At 38.0% G+C, this 23,226-nt stretch overlaps 1 protein-coding gene across 2 annotated transcripts in view; it reads right to left on the bottom strand.

Annotated features, from left to right (window-relative positions):
• Positions 1 to 23,226, bottom strand: part of TMEM131 (transmembrane protein 131) — a 174,562-nt gene that overhangs the window by 69,153 nt on the left and 82,183 nt on the right. For both annotated transcript variants that reach the window (XM_081068933.1, XM_081068932.1), the window contains exons 5-11: positions 22,131 to 22,254; positions 12,115 to 12,231; positions 10,411 to 10,533; positions 6,090 to 6,170; positions 3,493 to 3,643; positions 3,348 to 3,404; positions 2,164 to 2,225 (exon numbers count right to left, since the gene is read on the bottom strand). In XM_081068933.1, the coding sequence (XP_080925059.1) occupies positions 2,164 to 2,225; positions 3,348 to 3,404; positions 3,493 to 3,643; positions 6,090 to 6,170; positions 10,411 to 10,533; positions 12,115 to 12,231; positions 22,131 to 22,254 (715 nt within the window). The remainder of the gene's footprint in view (positions 1 to 2,163; positions 2,226 to 3,347; positions 3,405 to 3,492; positions 3,644 to 6,089; positions 6,171 to 10,410; positions 10,534 to 12,114; positions 12,232 to 22,130; positions 22,255 to 23,226) is intronic.

Raw genomic sequence — 23,226 nt, 5'->3', positions numbered from 1 at the left:
AAAAAAGGATTATAAGAAACTATTAACAATGATATGCCAACAAATTAGATAACTCAGATGAAATGAAAAACTTCCTAGAAAGACATAAACACCGACACTGATTCAAGAAGAAAGAGAAAATCTGAATAGACCTGAAACAAGCAAAGAGACTGAGGCAGTAATTTTAAAATTCCCACAAGCAAAGCCTGGGCCCAGATGTCCTCAGGGATGACTTCCCATGCACCTTAAAGAAGAGTTAACCACAAAGCTTCCTTCACACATTTCCCAATTCATTCTATAAAAACAATCTTCTACTACTTTTAGTCATAAAATAATGGATATTTTAACATCAAACAAATACGTATATTATCGCAGAATAGTCCCTCTCCTGAAAGGGTGTTTATAACTTTATATTAACATACACACACTCATATTTTTATAAACATTTATATTGTTATTTTGCTCATTTTTCTATAGACTCATGAAAATTTCAGTACAGATTAAAGAGCCAAAACCAATCACTAACCCTCAATATAGTAGTAACAATCAGCATTATGCATATATTTTTAGAAAAATATAATTATTGCTATAAATAGTAATTACAAAGAAACTGCACAACAGAAATATTCACTGTAGTATTTCCTTATGTAAAAGGTCACTACTGGACAACACGAAGAGTTTCATTCCATAGAAATTTCTATGATAATCATTCAAAAGACTGAATTTAAAGAAAACCATCAAGTCAACAAATAAAACGATGAATATATTTTGAAAGGAAGCACAGAGAAATCTGTAGACTAAGGTTACTGTTAAGAAAGGTAAGAACAAGAGACAATGCTGCTGCGGGTCACTGCTTTGGGGTTTTGTTTCCGTGGCACTAGGCTGGCCAGGCCAAAGCGGCTGTTCCTTGTCCTCTGTGGAAGGGTCTCCCCGAGGAGCACGGCAGTGGAGGGCAGGATGCCAGGTGGGAGCGTTCCAGCCCTCACTCCCCCATCGCCTGCTCAGTTCCCCCACCTAACAGAGCACGCCGGGACTCAGCCCACTGGTGAGCAAGGTCACTGCATTAAAACGCGGTGGCCTTGGCTGAGGGCCTCTGGGCTGCCTCACGGCGCTCCGTCTGCTCTCCTCTCTCTGGTCTCTACTGCGCCGCCTGCTGGTAACTCTGGGTTTGGCCGCGGACGGACAAAGGCCCCTGATGAAGTCTGAAGCCCAGTCGGTTGCTCAATTTATCAGTTCCCTGAATTTGGGTTTCTGATCAGCACAGGTTATAATAAAAATGTACTGCTTTCCTCTTCCACGATTCCCTCTGAATGTACTTTGGGGACCTCAGTAGGGGTCGAGGTTGTAGCTAAGCCAAATTTAGATATCCCTGTCTTTATTTTTTTTTGCCTAAAACCATCTCATAGCACCCTAATTCCACTAACGCATAAAAGCCACCTACCTGTATGTGTGAGAGGAAGAGGGGGACCCCAGTTTACAGTACGCAATCTAGGGTAACTACCACAGCTGCCAGCTGGACACAGTGCTTAAGACTAATGTTAACAGCATGCCCTTATCCACCATCCTTCCTGGCTTCATGGTTTCTCTTCCCAACACCTCTGTTTTCTTTCTCTCTTTTTACTTCTTGCTTCATACACAAAGTCTAACGACCCAACCTGAGAGAATCCTACGGTGTTTCCCCGAAAATAAGACCTAGCTGGACCATCTTTTGAAGCAAATGTGTCTTTTGGAGCAAAAATTAATTTAAGATCCGGTCTGATAGTAAAATAAGACTGGGTCTTACGTTAATTTTTGCTCCAAAAGACACATTAGAGCTGATGGTCCAGCTAGGTCCTACTTCTGGGGAAACAGAATATAACCTGTTTTTCTTTGCACAGGGCACACAGATCCTAGGAATCTATCTACCAGAATTCTCCCAGAGGCCTCTCATACGGTTCTGCCTGAACAGGAACCTCATGAACTTCGGTTCAAACTCAGCTTGGAGAAGATCCTCTATGTTCCCTTCTCATCCTTAAAATCGGGTCATTAGAGGCAGAACAGTTTCTCACGTCACACTCAGAACCAAAGTGTCACCAGATCACAAAATGAATTCCATGACAACAAGAGTTCAATTGTTTTTAACTCTGTCATAAGTTTAAAAACAAAGGATATATAAATTAGGGAAAAAAATAAGCAAAAACTTACTGTTATTGGTACATCTTTTGTTCCTGAATTTAATAAATGAAGATTTAAAACTTTTGGTAAATCTGTTAAAATTAAGAAAAAGAAATATTTCTTAAAAAGGTATGTTTTATAGCAAGTTAAAATCTATATTAAATATCAGATTAAATCTGTTGTAGAATGTGAAATAAAATTAACAATGTGAAATTAAATTATATATATAAATTATATATATGAATTATATATAAATATATATAAATTATATATATATAAATTATATTAGCAATGTGAAATTATATTAAAACTGAATCTAATTTTCAAAAATGGGTCTTTAATACCAGACAACCAAATTTTAATTACTTATGGGCCATAGACGGTCCAAATTTCAAGTACAACTGACACCTGAGCACCATGGGGAGTAGGGGTGCGGACCCCGACATAGTCGGAAATCTGTGTATAACTTTTGACTCTCTGGAAACTTAACGACACTCCTTCAGGACCCACCAGGGCTGGTTCCAGGACCCCTGCGGAGGCTCAAGTTCGATGCATAAAATGTCTTAGAACAATGGCTACAGTCAGTCCTGCGCGTCTGGGGATTCCCAACCGCAGATCAAAAATACTGTTTTCGACCTGTGGGTTGGTTGACTCTGTGGATGCGAAGCCCGGGAGACGGAGGGCCGACTGCATAGTTACTGAAAAAAGTCTGCGTGTACGTGGACCGGGCAGTTCAAATGCGTGTAGTTCCAGCATAACTGTACTGTTACTTTTTCCTTAACAAATCCTTAACTCGATTGTTTTCAACTTTAGATTGTGAATTCTTTCTCTGACTACCTGGGACAAGTTTTTAACATTATTCCATTATAATGCAACTGAATAATCCATACCTAAATAAAAATCTAGAAGTAGGTGAAGGACTGGGTTACAAAACTGGGCAACTATCTCCTGCTCCAATCCTGTGTTTAGAAGACTTCCCTTAAGTTATCCCAAAGCCTTGCTTCTCCATCTGGTAAGTGATGGTATCCCCCAGAGGAATAGGGTACATAAAATCCGCAAGGGCTCTCGGTTCCCAAAAGTAGATTTCTACAAGGTCACGTAACCCACTAGAAAGCACTTTCAAAGCTGGATTACAGTAGAGGAAAGTAGAGCCATGTAGCAATGAACAGATATTTTCTTTTCAAGACCCACAAAGACACAGTCTCTTTTCTTACCTTGTGTTCGCAGTGTACCAAAATCTAACATTTCTGTTGAGGAATAAATTCCAGGAGCTTGGAAAAAAGAAAACAATGATATTTCACTTTGCCAGAATAAAACGTATTGAAAACAAACCAAACAAACTTGCAGTTTTCCACTGACCTGTTGTAACCTCAACCTCGACAGGAAGAATGATGAACTCAGTGCTGTCCGAAGCATTCGTCTTTATTCTTATGAAGGCTGTGTGGTTATCCGCTTCTCTGGATGAAAAGCTGGCTCTCATCACTCCCTTGGTTTCATAAGGAGGAATTTCCTGACAAGTTAACAGACCATAATGTAGCAGAGCTTTTGTAATGCTGCAAACCCACCATGGTTTATTGAGTAAGATGACACCACTGAAAGATGTGTAATTATTTTATATACTACTAAGAAAAAGTACACTAAGCAAACAAGTATATTTCACTGACTGTAGCACACATTCCAATTTTGGAGGATGTTAAAAATGTGAAAAACGTGAATTGTCAGTTCCAAAGGCATCATTAAGAAGTAGAATTAATTTATAAAATCAGTGGTTCTTTCATGTGCTGGTGGTGCATAGGGATATAATTCAGGCCTAAAGTTCTCTAACCAATATAAATGTTACCATCAGAAGGAAATGCTTTGTGAAGTCTGCAGGAGTTTCTTTACATCATAACCAAAGCGCTTAGACACTGCTTCCTTTTCATTTAAAACCTAACAAAACAAAGCTTTCCAAGCAAGTCCCAGTTTATCAACTGGGTCAGGAAGGCTCTAGGTGTGGAAAAGATAGCATCAATTCTCAGGTCTGTAGCAAGAGAACACTCACACATACACTAGATGGAAGGCTCACTGACAAACATCTTTTTTTGAGGTGTAATTCTTTTCCTGGTTTGAGAACAATCTGGCTTCCTTGGGACCACCAGAATTTCTCTGTAACACCTTTTGGCATATTTTAGGATATCTCTGTTTTAGGATAAAATATCTCTGTTTTATCCTAAAATACCTATATTTTAGGATAAAATCTTTTAGATTTTACTGCTCTTCACTAACCTCTACTCTCCACTTTTTAGTCCCAAAGTAGGAAAGCAGTGATTAGAACCCTCCTGGGGCCACTAGAGAGGGACCATCCACTCATCCAGCTCACTCATCTCTAGGGAGCTGACTTGGATGTCCGGGTTTTCTCATGCACTAAAATGGACTTTGGGTGAAGTCAAGGCCAACTGACATTTTTCTTACTCTAACTTTGAAGGAAAAAGAATCACTGTATATTTTCTTATAGCCACTGGGAATATTAAAACATCACGCTTCTCTGCTACCATTCATCATACCATGTTACCCCGAAAATAAGCCCTAGCCGGACCATGCGTCTTTTGGAGCAAAAATTAATATAAGACCCAGTCTTATTTTACTATAATATAAGATCAGCTCTTGTATAATATAACATAAGACTGGGTCTTATATTAATTTTTGCTCCAAAAGTCGCATTAGAGCTGATGGTCTGGCTAGGGCTTATTTTCGGGGAAACACGGTAGTTCTTAACTAATTAGAAATCTGAATTCTCTTATGTTTATTAGATACCTATTATATTTCATAGTCAGTTCGTAGTTCTATCTAGAAATATAATACAAATATAACAGCGTATAATTAATTTTATGAAACGTTGTTTTATACATAATTTCTCCAAAAGGCTTTTCAAATAATAACAATTTCATGGTAAAACATTTTGTGAGAGGATATCAATGGACTGTCATTACATATTTCTACCATCTAGTGTGTTTCTGTATTGTAGTAGTCAGCCAGTCACCAACAAATTTGTTTCTGAATGTTGAAGTCAACATTCTAAAAATGTCCCCTCCACATCCCTTCCCTGGTTGAGACTGGTCAGACGACAGACTGAATAGGCTGTGTGTGTTTGTTTTAACAGAGAAATTCATAAAGATGCTGATCGTCAGACGTACTCGTCGTGGTCCAGTCAGTGTGTCTCCAGTAACGGCTGGGCAGCAGTGGGAATGACCTTAGTACAAGAACCACATTCGCTGTGTCTTTCCCTCTGATTAAAGCACAGCAGAAAACATGAAGCACACACACCAAAAACACCTCTCCAATAAAAGGAACCCTTACAAAGAAGGTGGTTGCTACATATTCACTAATTTGGTTAATATTTCCTAGCATTCTTCAAGAAAAAGCGGCTCTCTATGCACTGACACAAACTATTATTAAATATTCAACAATATTAAAGAATGACGTAGATCATCCAATAATTTAAATATTTCTAAGTAATTACAAGGGCTCGACTATATTCCCTCTGCAAATGGCATTTCCTCTACCAAGAATAAGTCTGAATGCTCAATTCTCTACCTTCAAAAATAGAAAGGATCCTTCCCACAGGTTAGGAGGTTTTTTCTTTTTTTTAAATCTCAGTGTAAAGCATATTATAAACGATTAGATTCAGAGACAACTTCACCAATGTAATTCCGAGAAAGAACAGTTGAAATCTCTTCCTTTCCTCACAAGTGGGTTAAAGCTCCCACCAATTGTGTTCACTGATCTTTCTAGAAATTACTACTTAAAACTTTTCTCTTACTCTCTCACCCAATTTTCAAATATACTTTATATAAATTTAATGTTAAGACAATAAGTAAGGAAAAGTCAGCCATATTTCTTCAGGTGATGAGGAGTGAAGCATTTTCTGGTGTGGCCACATGTGAGAGAAACGTGTTAAGAGACGTGTTAGCACTCACCCACAGTTTTCTGCTGCCTCCTTGTTGACCGGTTGGAAGTTCGAGATGCAGATCACCTCCACTAGAATACATTTCTACAACCTGTGACAAAAGAGCATCTGATGTTTAAGTTCAAAACTATATTCTCTAGACACGTGATTGCTGTTATACAGAAATAAATCTGACACCCGAATTGTTTACCACAAAAAATGTAAACACATTTACAGATACAAACGTAGGATAGTATCATGTGATATCACCAGTCAGTGGCCCGTATGTGTAAGCAATGGTGGTATTTCTAATGAAAACAAGGTAACTTTGAAATATTAAACTTAGACACAGTGTAGTTGTCTCAGAGACTGGATTTTAGAAAATCCATTCATAGGACACATACACTATTTTATGGAAATTATCAAATTTTAGAAATATAAATTTTGTATTTCTTACAGCAACACAAGTGTTCTTTACTCACACATTTATAACAAGATCTACAGCAGCTCTAACAACTACTGTAACTGAGAAACAGTGAAGAGGTTATTCTGAGACATACGCAACCATTTTAACATGGTCTGAAAACATCTGATTCCCCCTGGTGGCAAAATCACAGCTACTATTACACCGCTGTGGCCTGTAACTACACTCGTGTTTTAACAGCTTTAATGAGGGTAACTGATGTACTATAAAGTGTACGACCTGATGAAGTCTGACCTGTGTACACAGGCATTAAGCTACCACTGTGATTAAGATGGAAACATTCCTGTCACCACCCCCCAAAACCCCCGTTTCATGTCCTGTGCAACCCACTAGTCCTTCTCTGCCCCTCCCATCCCCAGGTAACCACTGAGCTACTCTTGGCCACTCTAGGTTCGTTTGTATTTTCTCGAATTTTATAGACATGAAACCGCAGTCTGTACTCTTGTGTCTGACCACTTGTATTCAGTGTAATTATTTTGAGATCCATCAAGTTGTTGTGTGTATTAATAGTTCATTTCTTTTTGATTTAATGGCTATGCCACAGCTTTTAACCTATACGCCTAATGATGACCATCTGGGCCACTCCCAGGTTTTGGTCATTACAGATAAAGCTGCTGTGAACATGGCACTGTGTAAGCCTGTGTGGACTTCTGCTTTCCTTTCTCTTAGGTACAGACCTATGAACTGAATGGGTCACATGGCTGGAGACTTTCCCATCAGGTGACTTTATCTCTTAATAAGAAATAATGTATTTAATTAAGTGCAAATTTGGGGGTGAAGGAGTAAGAGAATGGGCAGAAAACCTTCACTTGTTTCATCACGAAAGTCTTCCAGGTGTACATAAAAAAGGACAAAGCAGGAAAAACAGCAATATTTTAGTATAAGCTTGAAGATTTTCAGTGTGTGTGGTGTAAGAGAAGCACTGGGTGGAGACGAATGAGCTAAGATTTTCTCAGTATTATTACTCGCCTTCCAATTTTGTACAGTGTTTCCCTAAATACCTGTGGTATTAATAGTAATAGCACCTTAACTGACGGGGTAATTATGGAACTTTTTCTGAAAAGCCAAAAAACATCACATATTATTTCATTTAACCTTCTAAAGTATTAAGGAAATAAGCATAACAATGTTTGGAAACAGAAGACTGAAAGGTAGACTACTGATAATAGGAAAATAAGTAAGGAAATAGGGACAGAAAGAGGCTAAATTATAAAATCAAAGGAAAGATTACATTAAAACTAAGTATGTGACACATTCCTGATTTTTAGTCCAGTGCTATTTATCTGAAATTAGTAAAGTTTAGGAAAAAAGAAATCCAACAATCTATACAGAACTTACGTTAAAACTTCCCACAAAGAATGTCTACTTCCATGTGCCTAGCTATAGGCATGCACACGCACAGGAAGGCTGGCCCTGGTACATGCAAGGTCACGTGAGTGGGATCTGGGAGGAAGCCTAGGGGCTGGAGCTGTGCTAATGCAACGGTTACCGGCGACATGTGCTCACTGAAGTTTAAATTAACTGAAATTAAACAAAATGAAATGTTCAGTTCCTCAGCCACCATAGGCACAAATTCAAGTGCTCAACAGCCACATGTGGCTAGTGGCTACTGTACTGGACAGAGCAGATACGGAAACTTTGAACCATCACAGTAAGGTCTACTGGACAGTGCTGGATTGGAAAGTAGGAAGTTCAAGGGGACTTTTGCTTCACACTTGTTGAACTGTTAACATTTTTTTTCCCCAGGAAGAAAATACTCATGTGTTTGTGTTGCATAATGAACAAATGAGATGCAATTTCTTGCTTTACAATATTTTCTTAAATTTAAGGACAAGATTAATGACAGTATGACACATTATAGGACTATCAGGTGAAGAGTGCCTTCCATACAAACTTCCAGTCATTAAATAAATAAGTCATGGGGATGCGAGGTACAGCGTGGTGACTACAGTTAACAATACTGTTTTCCATATTTGACAGTTGCTAAGAGTAGGTATTAAACGTTCTTATCACAAGAAAAAATGTGTAACTATATGGGGTGATGGATGGTAACTAGACTTATCGTGGTGACCATGTCCCCATATATACAAATACTGAATCATTACACTGTACACCTGAGACTAGCATAATATAATGTTGTATGTCAATTATGCCCCAATAAAAAAAAGGCTATCAAGTAGGCATTTGGGTAAATATATTTTCCCTCAAAAAGAATATTTTCCGGATGTTCTACACTGGTTATAAGAGAGCAACATTAGTTTTCTATTTACTCTCCTGTGTGTTGGTGAAAAGTTCATTTGTATTAAATCTTCTTGAATTAAAGTGTTATATATAACTGGAAAGAGACCAGATGAACAAAAGAAAAAAATCAGTATTGAACTCAAAGAGATAAATCGTTCTAGCCAATAGCCTGGTGACTCTAAAGCTGAGGAGAGAAGGCACAGACGGTAAGGCCACTGGAACAACTGTAGGTTGTCCCCCGTGCTGAGTCTGGGAGCCCATCTTTCCAGCAGGAAGTGGCTCCTGAGTCTGGCCTGGCCACCACACAGAAGGAGCACTGGGGCTCTGCCACATGGCTGTTGCCACTACCGCAGTACATCAACCCATGCAGTGGGTCTGACAGAATGAAGAACATGTTTTTTTATGTCTTTGACTGAAAATAGTATTAAAAAAAAGTAGCAAGAATTTATGTGGTTTCTGCATAGATCTGTAATAAAAGTTAGCCAGAAGAGGGAAAATACACCATTAACCAAAGGAGCGAAAGGACACAAATGACAGTGATGAGAAGCGGAAACACTTTACTTATAAAAGTAGGATACAGAGCTTTCCCTCTTTTGTGATGATGACATCTAACTAAAAGCAATGTGAATTTTGGCAGAGTATTTTTATTAGTAGCTATCCTCATCCAATGTCGGCCAAGTGTTGGGGAAAAATCTCGTTTGTGCTACTTTAGCATATAATTCCTACACATTTCACAAGTCAGTTTCTGCAAATCTCCTGTTCCTCCTCATTTCCCTTTTCATTGTTTATAAGTTTTCTACCAGGGGTTCTAGGATGACAAAACCCATTTTGGCTGCCACAGTTTACCACAATATATAGCATTTTCCTCCATCGCTTATTTTCAAGCCACATAACGTCCTGCAATGTTGGTCCTAAAGAACTCGGGGGCCCTGGGTGTGGGTATTAGGGACTATTTGGGAAAGCACCCATCTCTCCTCCCAACACAGACAATACAACCAGATGCTATAGTTGGAGCCTATACGTAGCTGGAAGTCACTGGGGATGTGGGTGGGGATTATGGGAAACGTCTAAAAGAGTGACACCAGCCATGCCCACAGTGGAAGAGACAGGAACTATGATCAGGGATTTCTAATTTGAAAACAATTACTGCTAAAAAACTGGGTAAGATAAGGACTTGGATTTTTTAAATAAAAAGTTAAGTCTGCTTTTCATCATGATTCTCTGTTACCCTTCCTTTGTACTTCAATTTCCTGGCTCTCATCACCAAAAATGTATTATTATCAGAAACAGTACAAACTATGTTTTTAAAAATTTACACTGGACCAGAAAGAGCTTACAGGCAAGAAAAGCAGCAGCAGCCTTATGTAGCCAAAAACTCTTCTTAAAGTAATATAGAGTTACCTAAATTATAACACCAGAAAAGCCATAATTGTTTTAAAAATGGTTCCCAAAATTTCAGTAGTCCAAAAGCCAGATCACAGCAAGACGCATTAAAAGAACACCCCCAAATACAGCTTTAGAAGCCCGTTATTTAAACAGTCCTGAAGACCACAATGAGCTGAGATGGGACGCTAAGCTTTACTTCCCACCACACGATGCTTACTCAGAATCGCCATCATGGACTCACCTGCAGAGGCTCACTGTGAGGGTTGTGTATGCTGATTATAGGTGAGAAACTGCCATTCACAGGGACTCTGGCCCCAAGGAACGGCCTCAGTCGGTAAGGATTTGGAACTCCAACACCAAATACCTGTTTCAGAGAAGAACAAGGAGCAATCTGAGTTGCTTTTATAACTTTTTTTACAGTTATAACTGATTGATTTGAGGAACACTGGTGAGTCTCATTTAGATGAAAAAATCTTAACTCCCTTTAAAAAGAGTCCACGTGTAGTTTCTGTATCTGATTTGGCTACGTATTTAATATATGCACATTTCAAATGATGTCTGTAATACACTGGAAATTAAAATGATAGCAGTGCTTCATGAAGTCATGGGACAGACAAGCGGAGAAAATAGAGAATCAAGATTTCCCTACTCACAGTGTGAGGGATATAAATGATAAAGGTCTATTACTTTGTTTTGTGCACCTGAAACTTAAAAAAAAAAAAAAAAAAAGATTTCCCTACTCAAACTCTCAGAAGATGATCTAGGGCTCAGATGGTCTCCCAAATATGAAGCCCAGGCCCAGGGCATTGCCACACGGGAGGGAAGGCGCATGGTCGGGGACACAGGGTGAGCGGTCCCTCAAACGACAAACATTTATTAAGTGCCTGCGATGTGCTAAGCACGTTAAGTTCTAGTATGAGGAGCAGACTAGATAACAACAAAAAAAGGTTTTAAGAAGTGGGGGTGGCTCTGCAGGACAAAGGTCTTCATATTCTTAGGACAGCCTTCATTTACTCAGCAAGTGTGTGTTAAGTGAGTGTCACCACACAGCGCCGGTTAGTCACCTATACAGGTCTTTCAAAGGTGACCGACTGCCACTAAACAACCATTAAAGACTTATTCACATTAAATAAGCACAAGATATACTTATAACTAAAATGGAATGTTTACTCTGACACTAATTTTCAAAATACAGGAAGTGTTCTGGGTGCTGGAGAAGAAATGTTCAAAAACAAAAGTAAAAAACTGTCAAGTAAGACACTGAGACAGTTGTGTTCCACGGGCAGAGTGCAGTGGTTAACAGGATGGTCTCTACTTACAAAGACATGGGTTTCAATACCTGCTCACCAATCTACTGGTAGCATGATTTGGGCAAATTATTTAACCTTTATAAGCTTCACCTTCCTTTCTAAAAGACTGATAATAACAGTACCTACAACACAGGCAGAAGTGCACGTAAAGTATGGAGAATAGTGCCATAAACAATTATTTGTAATAATCTTGATAACTTTGATTATAAAAATCTTCATTCACAAAATAGTAGCTTTCATTAATAACCTAAACAATAACTGTACACAGAAATAAGTTTATAAAAAATGTTAAATAATATATTTACTAAGAAAAGCAGGTATGTATGTTTTAATCTTGAAACTATTATTGAGTATGCTTTACACGTGTCCAAAAAGTAAAAAAACCTGAATCAGTGTGAAAAGATTTTTTACTATTCTTTTGTCACTTTAGCTGTAGGTTTAACATCACAGTCCTATCTGAACAGGGATATCGACAGACACAACAGTAAGTATAAAAATGATCTAAGTCTAAACTCTTGCATTTTTTTTTAATTATCCCTGAGTTTTTGAATAGAGTTTTTAAAAGGTCAGGGATATGATAGGTCAGGGATTATGACTGTATTTTACAAAATAAATGGTTTAATTCTGGTTCTTACCTGGTAGGTAAATACCCCATGATTAGATGTATTAATAAATAAAGTATTTTCTACATTTCCTACTACTCTTGCAAGAAAAACAACATCGAACGATGTATTTCCTCCTGGAAGAATTTTCTGAAAAAGAACAGCAATAAAGCAAGTTAAATTAGTAACCAAAAAGAATCAGATCATGCTGACTACAATTAGATAGCTAAAGTCCTCTAAAACAAACAACTTAGAATCATTTCAATAAACTAGCTTTACCCTCCTACAGGATTAAGTTTTAAATCAGCCAACCTATCTAGCAGTGGGAAATAATAAAAAAGATGTCTTCAGATTGGATGTCGACAGTCATGTATCTTTGTCAATCATCAACCTAAAACCCCCATACAACACCTGGGCTCCCAGGATTCTGCTCCTTCAACAACTGCTGGAATGAAGTGTACTATGCTACTAACCAGCAACTGACTGTTCCAAAGAAGCAATAATCCCAGATCTCAACCCCATGACCCGTCACTCATTCACACAAGGCACAAAATGTGCCAGGAACTTACATTAGAAAAGAAAGCAGGGGTGACAGTATGTGCAAGAACTCACTCCTGTTATGTTGGGCAGACTGAGAATGTCAGTGTAGTTAGCAAAATAAAATTCTACTACAACAAAACAATAGGGCTGCTCGAAAGTTCAAGACTGCAATTGCAGTTCTGTCTGCAATGAAGCCTTAAAATGTATTTCGTACATAAAGTCATCAATCTCTCGCATTCTGCTTTTGTGGCTAGAACTCTAAAACAGCCCCAAAGTGTAGCTCACAATACATGGCATTGAGACTTCTGGCTTCACCTTAGGATGTAGAAAGCTGGAAAGAGCATTTCTCCTGCATTATCAACAACAACAAAACAAGTTTTCTTGAACCCACCACTGAGTTTGTGTATCAGCTAGCCCCAAATCTAGGGTGAGACAAGCATCTCCAAGGAGAAATGGGATGTGAGTACTGGCTTACCCACAGCAGAGAATGGGAAGGTAAGGCTACCACACAGGACAGTAAAATGAATTCAGCTAAAACCCTGAAACATTGCTAAAGGCCGAGTGTGAGCTAAAATGAGAAGGCAGTCTTGGAAGCTGTGGACACTGCATGCAGGTCACACCTGAGCCAAAAATCAGTGATAGGGATATATCTGGTAAATCCCTAAATAGTTTGAAATGAAACACCACCTTCTAAAGAACCACTGCTCAAAGTAGTAGTCACAAGGGAAATTGTAAAATACTTTGAATCAACAGGAAGTGAAAACACAACATACCAAAATTTGTTGGCTGCAACTAAAGCACTACTAGGAGGGAAATTTACAGTATTACATGCTTATTTTGAAAACAAATGTCTCGAATCAATAATCTATGTTTCCACCTTAAAAAACTAGAAAAAGAGTAAATTAAACCCAAAATACACAAAAGGAAGAAAATAACAGAAATGAAACAGAAAACTGAAAAAATAGAAAAAAATCAATAGAACCAAAAGTTAATGCTTCAGAAAGGTCCATAAAACTTATAAAACCCTAGAGAGAATGATCAAGAATAAAAAGGAAGACAAAAATATAAGATAAGAAACTGAAATGTGGATACCATTATATGCCCTTTACACATAAGAAGGATGACAAAGGAATATTACAAATAACTCTATGCCCATAAATTGAGTAACTAGAAGAAATGGACACTTCTTTAAGAAACACAACCTGCCAGAGCTCACTCAGCACGAAATAGATAACGATAACAGTCCTCATCCATTAAAGAAATTTGTAGTTAAAAAAACCTTCCCATAAAACAAATTGCTAGATACCGTGTTTCCCCCAAAATAAGACCTAGCCGGACCATCAGCTCTAATGTGTCTTTTGGAGCAAAAATTAATATAAGACTCAGTATTATATTATATTATACCTGGTCTTATATAAGACCGGGTCTTACATTATATTATATTATTATATTACATTAAATTTTATACCTTGTCTTATATTACATTAAAATAAGACATGGCCTTACATTAATTTTTGCTCTAAAAGACGCATTAGAGCTGATGGTCTGGCTAGGACTTATTTTGGGGGAAACATGAAATAAAAAGTCATGGGGAGGCAAAGTACAGCATAAGGAGTACAGGCAGTAATATTGTAATAACTGTGTGTGGTGTCAGATGGGTACTAGACTTACCTGGGTGATCACTACATAAAGTATATAAATGTCTGGATTACTATGCTGTACACCTGAGACTACTATAATATTGTATGTCGACTGTAATTGAAAAAACAAAACAAAACAAAAGTTTCCCATAAAGAAAAGTCCAAGCCCAGATGGTTTCACTGGCAGAAAGGCAGAATTTCCGACCAACCATTAAAGAAATAAATGATATCTATCTACATAAACTTTCCAGCATACAGAAGAGAACATTCCCAACCTCATTTTGTGAATCCAGCACTACCCTGATACCAACACCAAAAACTGGACAAGAAAACTACAGTCAATGTCCCTGATGAATGCAGACATACAGCCATCCAAAGAGTACTGGCAAACTGAATCTAGCCAATGTGTACAAAAGTGTAACACATCATGACCAAGTGTTTTTTTTATTTTGGCAAAGCAATTCTAGCTCAACATTCGAAAATCAAATTGATGTAATTGATATTATCAACTTATTAAAGAAGAAAAACCTATGGTCATTTCAATAATTTTAATTATTTCAATAAAATAATCAGACAAAATTCAATATCCATTATGATTAAAAATCTCAGTAAAGTAGGTCAATAAAAGAGAACCCCCTTCCGCCTGATAGAGCATCTATAGAAGACCTGGAGCTACCAAATTTAATGGTGAATGACTGAATGCTTCCCCCCCCCAAATCTGGAACAAGGCAAGGGTGCCCTCTCTCATGACAGCTATTCAACACTGTACTGGAAGTACTCCCCAATGCAATGAGGCAAGAAAAAGGAATGAAAGGCATAAACATTAGAAAGAAAAAAAAATGTTATTTACAAACAACATGGCTGTCTATAGAAAGAATCCCAAAAATATCTTCAAAAATGCTCTTAGAACTAACGAAAGAGTTTAACAAAGTTGTAGGAATCAAGGCTATACATAACGATCAATTAGATTTCCCCATCCTAGCAATTAATGCTGAAATTCTAATTCCTAAAAAGTATAATCTACAATAACATGCACAGACACACTAAGAAATATGGGGGTAGAAATCTAACAACAGAGTTTAACCTGCATGTCCAGGCTTCTACCTCTAATGAAAAATAATGAGATTATTGCTTACCACATTAAGCATACTAAAATAAGTGGGCCAAAACATTTTAAGTTTAGTCACAGAGTGAAACAATGTTTATCCTAGTTAATGTTTAGTTTATCTGGAAATTTAATCAAACAAAAGCTTCTAGATAATTAAGAAAAAACAATTTTTGTTTGCTTACCAATGTGTAAGCTACTCCATTTTAACTTAGGTAATCAAAATTTGACTATCAGAGTATTAAATATCTGCATTCTTTGACACAAAACATGTATTACATATTTTATGGCCAATATTTAATAGAGCCATGAAAGATGAACTCACCTTTCGGAAAAGGCCTTTGCAGTCTTAATATCATGTAATTTTAAATTATGATTAATAATACAATTAGAGTTAAATAACAGATAATTATATGTAACATAATTATCAGAAGTTATATAAAGAAAAATAAATTGTCACACAACCATTTTCCTTTTACCCTTATTCTTCTTGATTTCCAGGTGGTGTTAAAATCAAACCTTTAGTAAGGGTGGGTGTGTGTGTGTGTGTTTGTGTATGTGTGTGAAAATATAGTTATGTAAAACTCAGCCTTTTAAACAACAATTATTTTTTTCTGTATTTCCTATTGGTTAGTTAATGAAGAGATGATATTTGGTTAATAGTCAAAAACTTCAGTGAATTATAGAAAATGTTTCATTCTCAAAGAAATAAGATCTGACCAGGAATTCTGAAGGTAACAAAGCCCATCAGATTTAGAATAAATACACAGAAAGGCTTTGTTCTCCCGGAAGTGAGAAACTCTCTTCTTTTCCCCTAAGGCTCTTATCATAGGCATAAAACTGAAGTGGAGGGGAAATTAGATGACTTTTCTCCTCCTCCCCCAGTTCATTCCATCTATACTTTTTGATCTTCTGGGGTCAATACCTTACTTAGGGAATACAGAGAGAAAGCAACAAGAAGAAAAAAGAGTAAGAGAAGATAGAACAAATTGTAGCTTTCTCCTTTGAAACTAAATCTAGATTACCTAAAGGTAGATTCTGACAGGTATAGATTATTTTTCTTGTTTACTTTCACCCTCTCAGAGTGGAAAACACAGGTTGGTTTTTAACTTGTTCTTTGACAACATATACATTTAGTTTACCTTTGGAAGAATTCTCAGAAAAACTATTCTCTTCCTGTAAACTCATGTGCAGAACTCAATCCCTGGGAGAGTCTAGACGCGAAATGTCGCGTTGCTGGCTTTGGTTTGTTTTGTTTGGTCCTCACTACCTGTCTTTCTAAAATGGAATTCATTTTCAATGTAAAAATCAGGGTATCACTTGCAAATTCCCATTTCTCAGTCTGCTTGGCCAAACAGAAGAACTGCGTGTGGCTTACACTGCCACAGGCACGCTCTGGCTGGGCCACTAGGGCTGAGCCCTGTGCTCTCCAGGTCCCCTCATTCCACCTGGTTGCCTCTCTGGTTTGCACTGTCTACCTGGCCTCTGTAAGAATCTGTGTCTGTGACTCCTGGGCTAGTCTCTGCATTGTGATGGGGCCATGAAAAAGCAAAGAACCCTGGCCTTTAACAAGGGTGAAGCTTGGATGTTTAGAACCAACAAAAACACTGCTTGAATTAGCAAAGACCGTTCACAAGTTAAAAATAAAACCTGTAGTGCAGTTGTGAATTATTTTTGAACTGCTTCCGTTTTCACTTCACTCTTTTGTCCTTTAACCCAACATGTCTGCACAATGGCAATGCCTGAGAGCTGGGTGGTTCCATTCACACACGCGTGCATCTCTAGGCGCCGTTTGTAACATCTGTGCACAAACTGCAGTTTACATGACACGAGTCACTGCGTCAGGCCACAGGAACACCTAGACCCTCAGCTTGGTTCTCGTCACTAACTGCAGGAGCAGCGACAGAGCCCTCTGGGCCTGAGCTCTTCATATGGGCACTGAGGGTGCTGGACCAGACGAGCACACAGGTCACTCCCAGCAGGGGGTTCTACTATTTGAGAGCACTAGTTCATTTATAAAAATTGTGAAAACATCTTCAGGTAAAGATATAGAAAATGACTTGCCTTAAGAAATGTTTTATATAATTATAAAAATTGTGAAAACATCTTTTAGGTAACAATAAAGAATAACTCAAGGGAAATTTACTTTAAGAAATATTTTGGAAAAGAGATGTTTTCAGAACCAGATGGCTACTCAGGTGAATTCTACCAAACGTTCAAAGAAGAATTAATACTTATCTTTCTCAATCTATCCCAAAAAACTGCAGAGGATGGAAAGTTTCCAAATTCATTCTACAAGCCTACCATTATCCTGATACCAAACCCGGACAAAGACACTACAAAGAGAAGGTAAATAATAGGGCAAATATCACTGATGAACACAGATGTAAAACTGTCAGCACAATATTAGCAAACTCAATTCAGCAATACATTGAAAAGATCATACACCACGATCACGTGGGATTTAGCCCAGGAATGTAGGTTGGTGCACAAATCACTCAACGTGACACACCACATAAACAAAATGAAGGAGAAAAACTGTATGATCGTATACCTCAATAGATGCAGAACAAGCGTTTGAACAAATTCCGCATCTGTTGCCTTACTGCTGCCGTACCTTTTGTTCCCCCCGTGCTCTTCCCAGGATTTCACAAGGGAGTGCTCAGCAAACGGAGGCCCGATGGAATGATATTGGTCCCTCCCCTTCAAAGGATGGTTTCGGAACAGTGATGCCATGCGCTGTGTGAAGGCACAGTACGTGCTGGAGCACAACGGGGACTTTTGGAAAGACAGCCAGCAGGCACTAACTCACAGAGCTTGAGATTAACAAGCTTTACTTCCTCATTTGTTAACTAATAAAAGCCATGTGTTGGCCCAATTCGGGGCTCAGTCCTTGAGGCTTGAGTCCCTCGGCCCCGCTTACACTTTATTCTTGGCTCCTGTCTTTTTTAACCCTATGCTGCCCTTTTTGCTTCCCACAGCTCTTGTCGTGCAGGACGCGACACGCATCCATTTGTGACAAAAACTCACAACGAAGTGGAAACAGAGGGAATGTACTTGAACATAATAAAGGCCATATATGACGAACCCATAGCTAACCACACACTCAACAGTAAAAAGCTAAGGTTTTTCTCTAAGATCAGGAACAAGACGAGGAGGTTCACTGTCACCACTTCTGTCCAACACAGTAGAGGAAGTCCTAGACACAGCACTCAGACAAGGAAAGGAAATAAAGGCATCCAAACTGGAAAGGAAGAAGTAAAACTGTCATTATTTGCAGATGACGTGACAAAGATATATGTATCTTATAGATAAAGACTCCACCAAAAACCTATTAGAACTAGTAAGTGAACATGGTCAAGTTGCAGGATAGAAAATTAATATACAAAAATATATATGATGTATTACAGAATTGTACACCTGAAATCTATGTAAGTTTACTAACAACTGTCATGACAATAGACTTTAATTAAAAAAGAATTCTATATTAATATGATCAAAAGGAGAAACTGAGAAAACAACTTTATTTACAAGTGTATCAAAAAGAATGAAATACACAGGAATAAAATTAACAAATGAAGTAAAAGACTTGTACTCGGAAAAGTATAAGACACTGATGAAAGAAACTCAAGGAGACACAAATATATGGATGGGCACACTGTGCTCACGCATTGGAAGAATTAGTATTGTTAAAATGTCCATACTACCCAAAGTGATCTACATATTTAATCTAATTCCTCTCCAAATACCAGTGGCATTTTTCACAGAACTACAACAAATAATCCTAAAATGTATATGGAACACAAAAGACCCCAAATAGCTAGAGTAATCTTGAGAAGGAAGAACAAAGTTGGAGGTATCACGCTACCTGATATCAAACTATACTACAAGGCTACAGTAATCAAAACAGCATGGTACTGGTATAAAAATAGACACATAGATCAATGGAACAGAATAGAGAGCCCAGAAAGAAACCCATGGCTGTATGGTCATTTAATCTATTACAAAGGAGGCAAGAATATACAATGGGGTAAAGACAGTCTCTTCAATAAATGGGGTTGGGAAACCTGGACAGATACATGCAAAACATGAAACTGGACCACTTCCTTATACCACATACAAAAGAATTAAATGTAAGACCTGAAAATAAAACTCCTAGAAGAAAACATAGGCAGTGAACTCTCTGACACTGCTCTTAGTAATATTTTTTTTGATATGTCTCCTTGGGAGAGGGAAACAAAAAATGAACAAATGAGACTACATCAAACTAAAAAGATTTTGCAGAGCAAAGGAAACCATCAACAAAACAAAAAGGCAACCTACTGAATGAGAAAAGGTATTTGCAAATGATACATCTGATAAGGGGTTAATATAAAAAATATATAAAGAACTCATACAACTCAAAACATATAGAGAACTCACATAACTCAACATCAATAGAACATACCAAAACAAAGAAAAAAACCCCCAAAAAGCCAAAACCAACAAATAATCCAATTAACAAATGGGCAGAGGACCTGAACAGACATTTCTCCAGAGGACATACAAATGGCCAACAGATCTATGAAAAGACGCTCAACATCACTGATCATCAGGGAAATGCAAATTAAAACCACAATGAGATATCACCTCGCTCCGGTTAGAATGGCTATCGTCAGTACATCAACAAACTACAAGTGTCAGCGAGGATGTGGAAAAAAGGGAATCCTCGTGCATTGTTGGTGGTATTGCAGATTGGTGTAACCACTATAGAAATGAGTATGGAGGTTCCTCAAAAAACTAAAAATAGAACTACCTTATGACCCAGCAATTTCACTTCTGGGTATTTTTCCAAAGAAACCCAAAACACTAATTCAAAACATATATGCACAAAAAGATATATGTTCACTGCAGCATTATTTACAATAGTCAAGATAAGGAAACAACCTGGGTGTATATCAATACGTGAATGGATAAAGAGATGTGGTGTGTACGTATGTATACACACATACACACTCTTACATACAAACACAACGCAGTATTATTCAGCCGTAACAAAAATGAAACATGGATGGACGTAGAGGGTATTATGCTAGGTGAAATAAGTCAGACAGAGAAAGACAAATATCACATGCTTTTACTTATATGTAGAATCTGAAAAACAAACAAAACAGAAACAAACTCATAGATACAGAAACTAAATTGATGGTTATCAGATGGGAGGAGGGGTAGGGGACTGGGTGAAAAAGGTGAAAGGATTAAGAAGTACAACTGTCAGTTACAAAACTAGCCATGAGGATATAAAGTACAGCATAGGGAACATAGTCAATAACATGGTTATAACTATGTATAGTGTCAGACGGACACTACACTTACCTTGGCGAACACTTTGTAAAGTATATAAATGTCTAATCACTATGTTGTATACCTGAAACTAATGTAATACTGTATGTCAAAGATAATTAAAAATAAATTTAAAAAAGGAATTTTTTTCTATGAGTACCACAAAAAACTAAAATTTTTCTTATCAAAGTTATATGCTGACTTATCCAATCCTTATATATAAAATACTATAAATTAAAAAAAGCCAGTATTATATGTCATTTTTGTTTTACTTTAGAAATTGCTAGTTTATGACAATATATGATGAAACAGAATGTCCTGTTTTAGAGGACAAATGTAAAAATCTGAATAACTGATATAATTTTATGTGCTTTAAAAAGTTCCTGCTTATTTATTTAGTCAGATCGCTTCAAAGGAGTCAGTGAAAATGCAGGGAAGATGAAATTCGGCTCCATTCATTTACTTCACTCTGATATTTGCTATTTAGCTAATTATTTTGGAAGCTTGTATGTTAAAGACTAATGTAGTCTCTTCAAATTCAAAATATATGATTCATTTTTATCAGATAAAAGTTTTACTTTTAATAACAAGTTTGCATACTATCTACAAAATGATTCTAAGTACAACTTTAGAGGATACTTGTGGTAGGTAGAACCCTCAAACAGCCCCCCAAACTACCTGCCCTGACCTTTGAGGCTGTCAATGGAGGTGATATGGCACCTGCGATTAGTCATATTACACGAGAAACGGGATTCTGCAGGTATCATTGAGGTTATTAGTCAGGTGACTCTGAGTTTAACAAAAGGGAGACTACCTAGGTGGTCCTGACCCAATGACACGATCAAAACAGAATTTTCTCCAACTGGTGGCAAAAGAAGAAGTCAAAGAGATCTGAGGTAGGAGGGAGAATCACACACCAGTGCTGGCTTGGAAGTGGTGACGAGGTATGTGAGTGCCTTAAGGATCTGACCTGCGCCTACAGCGTGTACTGGTTGGGAAGGGAGTGCATCTCCCCAGTGTCCAGTCAAGGACAGCGCAGCCCACACCTAGATTACGGCCTTATGACGCCCAGAGCAAGAAACACCGACCTGCCACTGACAGAACTCTGCTAACAAGGGGTGTGGTTTTAAGCCATCATGCTTGTGGGAATTTATCATGCAGCAATAGGACACAAACATAACACCGAAGAACTACCTCCTATCCTACTAGGAAAGACAAGAAAATCCACTGAAGATACAAATGCTGCGTTTTCCAGAGTGCTTAAGGTTCCAAATTGATTTGTTAAGCTGTTTCATGTTGAGAAAAACATGTGCAAGACTAGAAGGGTTCACTCTGAAACATTCTAATCAGATTTTAATTACAGTGAAATAATATTATACATAAAGAATCTACATATTTCAATTTCAAACTCGAGAAATTTCCCCAAAATCAGTGAAACTTACCCTATTTTGAAAAAATGATGCATGAAAATGTGAAGTTGTAGCAGATATTGATACTAAAGTAATAGTTTCTTCAGAACTAGGATTATGTAGGTAAACTTTTTCCATTTTTGGCATTCCAACTGGCCTGTAAAAACAAATACAAAATTGTCACAAATACTTCTAAGATAATTTCTAGTTGTTAAAAAACTAGATGTTAATTTAATGTTACACATTAAAATTATCAACTACATATACAAATATATAAACCTACTTATTACATTGGTTTAAAGTTACACACAAAAATGCACTTAGCCATTCCACACAAGTGTTTACTAGGGCCAACTGTCTGTCCCACAGTGAAGGAGTCTCCACCCAGATGGGGCCCACGGTCCAGTGGGGAAGCCGCCGGGTAACGCCAGGCCCTTTGACTCGCTGCAATACCGGCTTGCCTTCCTACGCACCCTGGAGTCCTGAATCATGTCCTTTGCTCCCAAACTCCATGGACACACACGCTTCAGTTCAGGAGGAAAAACTGGCAGTTACATGAGATCTGCCTTGTGAGTTCAGGTCTATTACTCTCCTCATTTTATAGACGAGGACAGAGAGGCACAGGGAAGTTAATTAACTTGCTCAGTCATACATGGCACCTGAACGTGAATGTAGGCCATGGCTCTGGCCCAGGTTCCAACCCACACATTACCTCCCTCCTCTGTGTGGAACTGGGGCGCCCCTACGGGATCGCCCCAAGGCCTGGCTCCTGCCTGTCCTCATACGCACAAGACAGGAGTTAAGCTCACATCTCCAACAGCAGGACCTGTGAGGAGAGCGACGTATTAGAGAACGGACTGCAGCTGGGAGAGGATCACACTTCTTCACTCAGTAACACTGAGCTGGGCCTTAGGACTTGCTCTGGCCAGTGAAGTATGAGCAAAAGTGGTATTTATGATTAAGTTTTAAAAGCTTCCTTGCACTTTGCCGTCTGCCAATAAAATGGCATTTCCCAGACAGGATACTCTTTCAGTCTAAATCCCATGAGGTTGCGGGTTTGGTTGTGGTCATAGCATAACCTAGTCCAGGCTGAAAAGTGCAGACCTGAAACTGGAAGGGTTGGACCAGG

The sequence above is a fragment of the Rhinolophus hipposideros genome, assembly GCF_964194185.1.
Source record: "Rhinolophus hipposideros genome assembly, chromosome: 12".
Lineage (NCBI taxonomy): Eukaryota > Metazoa > Chordata > Mammalia > Chiroptera > Rhinolophidae > Rhinolophus > Rhinolophus hipposideros.
The sequence above is the reverse complement of the archived record's forward strand: the minus strand, read 5'-3'. Positions and strand labels throughout refer to the sequence as shown.